We start from the raw sequence: 11,797 nt of genomic DNA, 5'->3' as shown, positions 1-11,797 counted from the left end.
TTTATACAGTGCATCCCATTCTTTTTAGCTGCGTAACACTTTTTAAAATAAAGTATACTTTTTCTCCGTCTATCTACATGTTTTATGCCATTTTTTAATTTTTAATTTATAAAATATGCTTATGTTTGTGGAAAATATAGCAAGTGAAAATTATTGCAAAAAATAACGAAATCTATTTTTGTTGAGAAAAGAGCTCGAAAGAGATGGCAGCGAACACGAGCGCCAATCCACAAAACGACGTGGAATAAAGCTATCCGAAATCTTAAAGAAGAAATCCGAAATATCAAAACATAACCAGCGAAGCTTATCTAAGCGAACTGTTAGTAGAACGTTGCACAGATTACTCACTTTGGAAAGCTACGAAATCGATCAAACGTCCTATCCTACAAAAACCGCCACGGATATGCAAGGAAAATGGATCGATGACAATCAAAGTAAAGCTGATCTCTACACAGATTACTTAACTCAAGGCCGACCCTAGTTTATTTGGCGCCCCAGGCAAAAACTATATTTGCGCTCTCTCCCTCCCCCCCTACATATTAATACTTTAATAACTCATTACATGACCTCAAAAATATAATTAAAATTTAAGTAATCTAATATTATATTTGACACGATACTCTAATTTGCGATTGTGAGTTTTGCGACGGGATATGTTCGATTTTCGATTCTAAACCAAGCTAATTTTTATTTCAAAATTTAAATGTAAAACCCATGTAAATATTTTAATTTTTTCAACACACAGAGCAATCTACAGAATTAATTTTTTTTCAGAAAAATGTCAAGCAGCATATTATAAAATTTGAGAAGAAATGCAGACAAAAGACAATGAAGAATATTATCCTGTTATTAATGAAGTGGTGATGAAATTAAGGTACTAAAAAGGTCTCGATGGAACATGATATTAGATGACACTGACAGTAATTAAATGTGAAATTACACGATTTTAGATGCTTAACTTTTTTCATTTCTACCATTATTGTTTGTAATATATTAGTATTAATATATTTTTATTAATATCCCAAAATAAAACATACTGCAGAAAAAGTTTGATAATTTATATTTACTTTTTAATATTTATTCATTGTAGGCTTACGCATTTTAAAAAAATAACTCAAAAAACTTAGACTCCCCTGACACATGCAAAATCAAGGACATTCTTCGCGCGCGTGTCACAAAAAGAACATAAGCAAATGCACTTGTTTACAAACTAAATACGGGGTCATTTAATACATAAAAGTAGAAAAGAAGTTTAAATTGCTGATTTCGTAAAATTCACAAAATACAATTGAAAGAACCTAACCTCAAACTTTGTATGGGTGTCTAATCCCCTATATAACAGTATTCCTATATCGGAGCCCCAATCTCTACGCTATAGAAGAGTCGACTGTATATTACTATAATTAAATGTATAATATTACTAATACTAACCAATTTAAAATATAGAAAAATATATATACAATTATCAAAAATACTCCAGAAAATAAAAATGAAAAATTGTATTCTAAATATTAATAGAATATTTACTACATATAAAAAAGAATAGCAAGTAAATTTAATAAACATTTATTCTTGATTGGAACATTTCTATCAGAACAAATACAGATTAATATTGATAATATAAACACTATCATGTATATGGCTCAAATTAACAGATCTATCTATTTTGACCAAATTAAATTATAAGAAGTCATATATATATAAAAGTCATATAGTCTACAGTGGTGCTGCCTAGGAATGCACCTAGGTTCGTAATAGCAACGCCGCCTATGCACAACGAACCAATGACAATAACCCTAAGTACGATTGATGAAATAGTGGCCACAAGACCCGAAGACACGACTGACACGCAAATAAGACTCACGCCCACTAGCATAATGTTGGAAGCGCGAACAAGGCGCAGAAACCCAAAAATTTGGCCGATTTCTTAGAATCGGTAAAAGTCGAAGTTTCACCAGATGTTCCCCATTGTTTTTTCGAGTCGAGTACGTGCTTTATGGTACTAAATTACAAATAAAGGCGAATATACTGATGGAGGCAACGAAAGACAAATTTTACCTACTTTTATGTTACAGAAAGGCGAGATAAGGTACCTATTGTTTGTAGCTTACAGAGTTGACCGAATTCAATTCGGCAAATTGCAATAGCTCGGCAGCTTTCTTCTAGTCTTAAGCGCAAACAGACGTGTGAAAATAGTACATTTTAGGATAGAGAAATATTTTATAGTTCATTGCATTTTTGGACGTGACGGCGAAGCGGGCAGCGTTAAATTTGGAAAAATTTACGCTGACCGCTTCGTAAACTTCTGGAATTCTATAATTACAACTTTAATACAAGATAAGTCTAATAATATTTTTTATTGTGTTTTTTTATGAAGTTCTTAAAGTATCATATTAGATTATAAAAGTTTTTTACTTATGAGAATTGTTTTTATTAATTTATTAGTTGATTCTGTTATGGAGATATAATATAATAAATGAGATATTTGAAATACGTTTTATTTTTAATTTTAATTTTGAATTAAAAGGTAATGGCCGGCGCGCTTAGTAGTTTTGGCCAATTATCACATTGGCGGCGCGCTAACATTTGTCCGTTCAAAAATTGCGGCCGCAGCGTAGTTTCAACGAATTCGCAAATTTCGATCGTGTGCCGATTAATTTATCAAATTTACGATTGACGTATGCAATAGTAAAATCGCGACTCGCGATCGGCGCCACTGCAAAAAGTTTTATTAAAATGCGGCGGCGGGAAAAACGCACGCAGTGAATTTTTCTTAATTATAAAGTGAAATCGTGATACTAAGGGTTGATTGTTGTGAGCCCTCGATTAGTTAACTAAAGTGACTATAGTTACACAGTGTTACGAACTAGAAATAGACAGACGGTCACTGGTGATGGAGTTTGCATTTTGGTTACTTGTGACGGCTACTGGTGGCGGACATTGACATACAAAAAGGAAACCGAAGAGTCTAGGCATGGAGACACTCAAATGGGAAAAATTGCCCCGTGTTGGACGGCAGCCGAAACCTCGACACGGCCATAGCGCTGTAGCTATAGCCGGTAACCGTATTATAATTTTCGGGGGCGCTAATAACTCTATATTAACAGACTTTCAGGTGTACGATGTGACCCGAAACTCTTGGTACCGTATCATGATATGCGAGGGCGTGACACCACCTGCGTGCACCGCCTCCGGCATTGTCTACGACAAAATGAATCTGCTTATCTTCGGCGGTATTTTGGAGTATGGAATTTTATCAAATGCCTTATTCGAACTGAATATCTCCGAATGGACGTGCCGTCAGTTGATGCCTTTGCCGGGCGCCATTGAACCCACCCCGCGAGTCGGCCACAGCCTTACGTTGCTCAATGGCACCATCTATCTGTTCGGTGGGCTCGCTAGTGGACTTACAAACACGCATACTAATTCATTATATACGCTTAAGATGACGCCCGACTCGAAGAACGTGGTCTGGAGCATTCCGGATATTAAAGGGCAGCCGCCACCGCCGAGGGAGTTGCACAGCTGCGTTGCATATACGAACTACGCGGGCCGTTCCTTCCTCGTCGTTTACGGCGGCACGGACGGCCACCAGCTCGGCGATCTGTGGGTGCTGGACGCAGACTCCATGTCCTGGTCGCAGCCCGATGTCGAAGGGCCTGCTCCGCTTCCGCGTTCGCAGCACACGGCTAATGTCATTGGCAACATCATGTACGTATTCGGCGGCCTAGAGAACCTCGGTGATAACACTGACAACTGTCGTTGCAGCAACACACTAGCCAAGTTTGACTTGGACGCGATGCGCTGGCTTATGCTAGATCCGAACTCCAAGAAACGTGAGCCAAAGCCGCGTGCCGGCCATAGCGCAGTCGCTATCGAGACGCGCATATACATCTGGTCGGGCCGCAAAAAACAATATAACGAGCGTTCCTATAATGACATGTGGTATCTAGATGTTGGCCCTCCGAAGATTGAGAAGAAAATCGTCACGGCCCGTCCTGCTCCAATAGTGGTGTTGCCTAGGAATGCACCTAGATACGAAGTAGTATCGCCGCCTATGCTCAACGTACCAATGACAATATTCCCACGCACAATTGCTCAAATGACTGCCACAAGAACCCAGGCCACGACAACCACCCCAATAAGACTCACGCCCACTAACATGATATCAGTGGCGGCGAACATAGCGCAGAAATTAACTGTGAGCACTCAGAGAGCTAACACTCCTATAGCGGTCCTGCCTAGGAATGCACTTAGGTCCGTAATAGTGACGCCGCCTATGCTCAACGCACCAATGACAATATTCCCACGTACAATTGATCAAATGGCGGCAACAGGAACCGAAGACACGACGACAGCCACACCAATAGAACTCACGCCCACTAACATAATATCAGTGGCGGCGAACATGGCGCAGAATTTAAGTGTGAGCACTCAGAGAGCTAGCACTCCTATAGTGGTGCTGCCTAGGAATGCACCTAGGTTCGTAATAGCATCGCCGCCTATGCTCAACGAACCAATGACAATAATCCTAAGTACGATTGATGAAATGGTGGCCACAAGAACCGAAGACCCGACAGACACCCAATTAGGACTCACGCCCACTAACATAATATCAGGAGCGGCGAACGAGGCGCAGAAACGCGAGTAGACTAAATATTTGTTAGATTTATATCGTTCTACGATTGCTACTTAATAAAAGTATTATGTTTCCTTTTTATTACTTAATAAAAATATTAATTGTTACTAGTTAAGAATATATATTTTCGATTTTGTCACTAAATAAAAATATGAATTGTTACTAAATAAGAACATTCGTTGTCCGTTATGTTACTTAATAAAAGTATTAATTATTTCTTTTGTTTAATGTTAAATTGATAAAGGCGCATAAACGCCAGTAGACTAAATATTTGTTAGATTTATATCGTTCTACGATTGCTACTTAATAAAAGTATTATGTTTCCTTTTTATTACTTAATAAAAATATTAATTGTTACTAGTTAAGAATATATATTTTCGATTTTGTCACTAAATAAAAATATGAATTGTTACTAAATAAGAACATTCGTTGTCCGTTATGTTACTTAATAAAAGTATTAATTATTTCTTTTGTTTAATGTTAAATTGATAAAGGCGCATAAACGCCAGTAGACTAAATATTTGTTAGATTTATATCGTTCTACGATTGCTACTTAATAAAAGTATTATGTTTCCTTTTTATTACTTAATAAAAATATTAATTGTTACTAGTTAAGAATATATATTTTCGATTTTGTCACTAAATAAAAATATGAATTGTTACTAAATAAGAACATTCGTTGTCCGTTATGTTACTTAATAAAAGTATTAATTATTTCTTTTGTTTAATGTTAAATTGATAAAGGCGCATAAACGCCAGTAGACTAAATATTTGTTAGATTTATATCGTTCTACGATTGCTACTTAATAAAAGTATTATGTTTCCTTTTTATTACTTAATAAAAATATTAATTGTTACTAGTTAAGAATATATATTTTCGATTTTGTCACTAAATAAAAATATGAATTGTTACTAAATAAGAACATTCGTTGTCCGTTATGTTACTTAATAAAAGTATTAATTATTTCTTTTGTTTAATGTTAAATTGATAAAGGCGCATAAACGCCAGTAGACTAAATATTTGTTAGATTTATATCGTTCTACGATTGCTACTTAATAAAAGTATTATGTTTCCTTTTTATTACTTAATAAAAATATTAACTGTTACTAGTTAAGAATATATATTTTCGATTTTGTCACTAAATAAAAATATGAATTGTTACTAAATAAGAACATTCGTTGTCCGTTATGTTACTTAATAAAAGTATTAATTATTTCTTTTGTTTAATGTTAAATTGATAAAGGCGCATAAACGCCAGTAGACTAAATATTTGTTAGATTTATATCGTTCTACGATTGCTACTTAATAAAAGTATTATGTTTCCTTTTTATTACTTAATAAAAATATTAACTGTTACTAGTTAAGAATATATATTTTCGATTTTGTCACTAAATAAAAATATGAATTGTTACTAAATAAGAACATTCGTTGTCCGTTATGTTACTTAATAAAAGTATTAATTATTTCTTTTGTTTAATGTTAAATTGATAAAGGCGCATAAACGCGAGTAGACTAAATATTTGGTAAATTTATATCGTTCTACGATTGCTACTTAATAAAAGTATTATGTTTCCTTTTTATTACTTAATAAAAATATTAATTGTTACTAGTTAAGAATATATATTTTCGATTTTGTCACTAAATAAAAATATGAATTGTTACTAAATAAGAACATTCGTTGTCCGTTATGTTACTTAATAAAAGTATTAATTATTTCTTTTGTTTAATGTTAAATTGATAAAGGCGCATAAACGCGAGTAGACTAAATATTTGGTAAATTTATATCGTTCTACGAAGATGCTACTTAATAAAAGTATTATTTTTCCTTTTTATTACTTAATAAAAATATTAATTGTTACGAAATAAAAATATTTATTTTCGATTTTGTCACTCAATAAAAATATAAACTTTTGGTTCATTCTTTTTTTATTTTTTTACCTGTATCAAAAACATATCTTACATTTATTAGCTCGTTATCTTGCTAAACTACAATTGTGATACAAAGACGCAGACGCATATACCTCCGTCGTGGGAAAGTAGCATCCTGCAGCATTATATTTATTTATTTTATGAAATAATATAGCTAATTTTTTATACAGTAAGCAACAATAATAAAAAAATACATATTAAATATATAACATAAATATAATTTATTTCTTAATACAATATTCCTCTGGTCGTACTCGTTTTCTTACGCCTACATATCGTTAAATTATTTATATTTCTTGTATTAAATTAATTTTATTGATAATATAATAATAATAAAAATATCATTAATGTCAAAATTTTTATACAGATTTCAAATACATAATCGTATAAAACTAGATTAAACAATAATTCGACGAAACGGAGAGTCGAGAGAAAAACGGGAAAAATGAAAAGAAAAACAAGGCTACAATAAAGGCATACATAAATAAATAAAAATCTTATCCGAGAACAAGAGCTGTAGCGAAATGAGTTAATTACTACCAGATTCGAGTTTATTTCATAACGTATCTTGCTGTGAAAAAATAATCTTAATGTTATATCAAGTAATTCCATAAGTCTGCGTTTTTTAAAGTGCGGATTAAATGAGTAAAAAATTAAGACCTGCAATACTTTTACTAAATTATATATTCGCCATATTTTTCATCATTTTTTCATATCTGATTCGAAAAATAATGTATTTTTGAAAGATTCAAAACAAAAATATTTTCAGACAATTAATAAGATACCCATATTTATAAAATTGGAAATTGATGGAAATATATATCAAGATCCTCATATAATAGCAGAAAAATTGAACACGTATTACATTGAGAATATGGAAGAAATTGTGAATTCAATACCTAAGTTTAGTAATTTAGTACAATATAATAATGAAGCATTGAATGTAAAATTTAGTAAATTTAAATAAGAATCATTAGAAGAAATTCATAACATAATATATAAATTAACTGATGAATTAGATATAAATGTAATTAAAGAAACTTGGGAAATAATAGGAACTAAATTAAAAAATTTAAGAAATAAAGCACTCTCCAAAGGAGAAATACTTGAAAATTTGAATATTGCTACTATTGTATTTTATACCTAAAATAAAAAATAGTAAAAAGATTGAGGAAATGAGACCAATTAACATGTTGCCTTATACAGAAAAAGTGATGGAAAAAGTACTAATCAAACAATTAAATGATTTTATTATTTCTCAAAACGTCCTATGTGAACAACAATCGGGATTCAGAGAAAAACGTCCTACTGAGACTGCATTACAAATAGTGATAAATGATTGGTTGTTGGCCAAGGATACAAACAAAATCACTGGAGCAGTTTTCTTGGATTTCAAGAGAGCTTTCGAAACAATAGATAGAATAATAATGTTGAAGATATGAGAGAATATCGGTGTAAGTGAAATAGTTTTAAGATGGTTTAATAAGTATTTAAATAAAAGAAAAGAAAAAGTTAAAATAAATTATGCATATTCCAAAGTTTAATTAATATCTCACGGTGTACCGCAGGGGTCTAAATTGGGACCAATGTTATTTATACTATGTATTAATGATATAGTTAATAATGTAAAAAAGTGTAAAATACGCCTAACACATTAATGTATTGCATAGGTGATGATATTAAAGAAGTTGTAGATAATTCCAATAATGAATCAAGTATAATAGAAATATGGCTAAAAAATAACGTACTTAAAAACTGAACGTATGTTTATTAATTATAAATATATGTTAGATAATAATATAAAATATTTAGGAGTAATTGTAGATAAAATTTTTAGGAACATTGTAATTACATATTAAAAAAAAAATAGTAGAAAAATAGGTATATTATCCAGAATGAAAAATATGTTAAGTATAAACACAAAAAAAAATTTACAATAGTAACATATTGCCCCGTTTTACTTATTGTACGGCAATATTAGATATGTTTAATAAATTAGATAAACAAATGTTGCAAAAATTACGTAATAGGGCAATGAGAGTAGTCTTAAATAAAGTATTTAATAAGAAATAAAGACGTAAATAGATTTAATACTAGAAATAGAGAAAATTTAAGGATAGTTAGGTATAAGAAAATCAGTACAGCTAGGGGATTATGTACAGAGGTGTTAATTTGTATAACAATATTACTAGGACAATCCGCAAAAATAAAACTATAGGTTTCCTAAATGGAATAAAAAAAAGGACCTTCGTGCATTAAGAAATATATATTATAATAGTAAGTCTTCTTTTTTAAATGTATGAACCATAATTATTAATTTACATATAAAAAATAATATTTTATGTTATACTTATTGAACAGAAATAAATTTCTGGGGCAAACTGGCTAGGTAAACATAAAACCAATACAATCAAAAGAAATCGAAGCATCCCGGTTGATAATACATCAATTCACCTATTAACTCAATATTAGAAGAATACATTGATTAAACTAGATAAAGCAATCTTCGTAATGAAATCCTCAAATTTTGAGTCATCGACGGGCTCCGAGGCCAAAAAGTGAGTTTTTCCTTTTACAATACATAAAAATTATCATTGCTTCTGATTTAAAGCACATATTCGTTAGATTTGACTGAATATAATTACTCGAATTGCAAATAAACCAGGGACGAAAGTTAATGTCGATCGAACCATATAAATGCTAATAAAACGTATTTTTTTATCTAGTGATAGTTGGTGGAACTCTATCTTTCACGATGATCGCGTGACAATGATTGTGATGCAGTCGGTTATTTAGCTGGAGAAGTTTGGTTCCATTTTTATTGTTCGCTCGCGTCATCTTATTGCTCGCTCATGGCTTCTAAAAAATAAACAATAATTAAAATCTAAACACAATACTGACACAGAGAACTGACAATGATATGACATAATAATTTGGTGAGGATGGCAATATTTGAATTTTTAAATTAATTTTATAATTGTTCTAAAATGTCAGTCATGGGTAGGGATTCCAATCCCGGGATCCCGAACGATTTTCAATACCCGATGAGTCCCGGGATTATAAAACATAATCCCGAATTTTTGGATTGATTGATTTATCAAGCACAATCGAATTATTATTGACAAAATCGTTATATTTCGTGTACAAACTTGCGCAAGCTGCACGTGTCATCTGTGAATCTTTGAGGCTGTGAGTCTGAACGTGCATTTTCAGCAGCAGTCTTCTTAGGAACCAAAATCAGATCAAGGCTAAATGATGAAACGCTTGATGCTTTGATGTTACTTCGTGAGTTTTATTCAAAATAATGTTTTCCATTAATTGTGTCTATGAATGTACATATGTACATACATTGTCAAAAATTTATTTTTTATCTTCTCAAATAAATATATAAGACCTTCCCTTTTTTTTATTATATTATTTTCTATTTTAAGGCCAAGACTAAAATTATACGTACTTTATCCATTGTACGTTATAAAAAACAGATGTAAAAATATATTGTATTATTCATTTTAAATTATTTTTATCGATAAAATAACATGAAAATTATCCCGGGACTGGTCCCGGGATCGACTAATTGCAATACCGAAATCCCGGGATCAAAATTTTGGCACAGGATTGGAATCCCTAGTCATGGAGCTCTCGACTTTTCGATTTTTACATTTTTTGTGCCATATAGTGATAATATTTAGAGTACTGAGTGAGTTATTGTATACACCAATGTATATAAACAAAATAAATTAAAACCATCATATCATTAAAAAATTCACTTAGATTATTCTGTTCCAAGCGACGGCCAGCTTATAAATGTGTGTTATCTAATAGACGACATTTTACAAGGAATATAAATATGTGATTGTATACCTGGAATAATCGATAGCCAAAATATCTAAGAGTGGGTTATTTTTAATTTCGATGTGGCAAAATATGTATTTATGTCATGGTTTTTTAGTAATTTTTCCTCTGTGCAATCATTTCTCTTTCGGAACAGCCAAATTCAGGATATTCAGTCACATCATGCTTATGTAGTATGTTCTTTATAAAAAGATAATACTTGCCAACAGTGACTTCAATTTGACTTTTTGTTTATCCAAATCACTGCTGTTTGTATTTTAATATGTAAACCTAGAAAGTCAATAGTAATTTTGTTAGAATAATGTGATATATTATTCATATAACCAAACACTTACTGGCACACTCATAATTTAAAGTTTTATAATTCCAATGCTAGATCATTTTGAATCATCTTCTATATATTCTATAATTCCAATGCTAGATCATTTTAAATCATCTTCAATTTAACACTTGTAAGAAAAATGCTGTGATTATAACATATTTCACTGTTTATTTAATCGCACTAAGCTGTATCCCGGCGCGCGCTTAACATATGACGGAAGTGTCATATGTAAGCAAATCTGACGGTTAAAGGAAATCCCGGGTATTTACGCGCTTGAGAACGAACTACGCAATTGATTTTATCGATACGAATTGTAAAACACACATCAAAATATGTAGAAAAATCTTCAAGTTCTAAAAATAATATTTCTATAACTTAATTTTTTTATATTTAGTTTATAAGTGATTATATAAAGTTATATTTTTTGTACAATTTTTAAAATTTCGCTTTAAAAACCACATTTCCAACGAAAAGGGGCAGAGTTTCAAAATAAGTTATATTCGCGCCGTCACAATGACATCGCGAATAGAACTTATTTTGGTCAATAGGAGAGCGCAAAAACTTTTTCCGTCTTACTAAACTTTCTAATACATACAATATAACATAATAATTATGCACAATTAGAGCATATGATCCCGTTTCATCCCATATCATAAAAATATAGATACCCTTTGAAGGAAAAAATCAGTTTAACAGCAACAATTGGCAACGTATAACTGTCAAGTAAAGCGCCATGCAGTCCTAACACGGCACGATTCGTCCATGTTCCGATGAAAAAAATTACAATAAATTTACACTCGTAAATTTGAGATTATTCAGTTATTTCCATAAGTTGAAAATTAAATACTACTAAAATACGTCTTAAAACTTTTTTTATAGCTGTGCGCGAGTTTATTTTCCAAAAACCAGTTAAATCACACTTAACCGTTTATCAGTGTCATCGATAACACACGACTGACAAACGGTTAACTGCCATTTTTAACCGGTACTTGAGGAATAATTACGCACACAGTGATAAAAAACTAAGTTTTAAATCTTAAAATGTATTCATGAA

General features: G+C 31.5%; 1 protein-coding gene and 1 long non-coding RNA gene across 5 annotated transcripts; one reads left to right on the top strand and one right to left on the bottom strand.

Moving 5' to 3' along the window:
- Window positions 1-2,390: 2,390 nt before the first annotated feature.
- On the top strand, window positions 2,391-4,935 carry LOC148234618 (host cell factor 2-like). Its single transcript, XM_088186335.1, has one exon. It carries the CDS (start codon window positions 2,975-2,977, stop codon window positions 4,649-4,651), a length of 1,677 nt encoding a protein of 558 aa, XP_088042461.1. The 5' UTR covers window positions 2,391-2,974; the 3' UTR covers window positions 4,652-4,935.
- A 668-nt stretch (window positions 4,936-5,603) lies between these two features.
- On the bottom strand, window positions 5,604-11,510 carry LOC148234617 (uncharacterized). Of its 4 annotated transcripts, none has more exons than XR_015809671.1 (4): window positions 11,412-11,510; window positions 10,757-10,870; window positions 10,431-10,691; window positions 5,604-9,428 (listed from the first exon to the last, which is right to left on the bottom strand). It is a non-coding gene; the product is annotated as an uncharacterized LOC148234617 (long non-coding RNA). The 4 variants fall into 4 exon arrangements; XR_015809672.1 differs by having other exon boundaries at window positions 10,757-11,096; window positions 11,412-11,484; XR_015809670.1 differs by having other exon boundaries at window positions 10,757-11,501.
- Window positions 11,511-11,797: the final 287 nt, after the last annotated feature.

Source organism: Plectrocnemia conspersa, unplaced genomic scaffold, assembly GCF_051122295.1.
Source record: "Plectrocnemia conspersa isolate PC_06_02 unplaced genomic scaffold, ASM5112229v1 ptg000005l, whole genome shotgun sequence".
Classification (NCBI taxonomy): domain Eukaryota; kingdom Metazoa; phylum Arthropoda; class Insecta; order Trichoptera; family Polycentropodidae; genus Plectrocnemia; species Plectrocnemia conspersa.
Note: the sequence above shows the minus strand (reverse complement) of the source record. Positions and strands in the feature narration are given on the sequence as shown.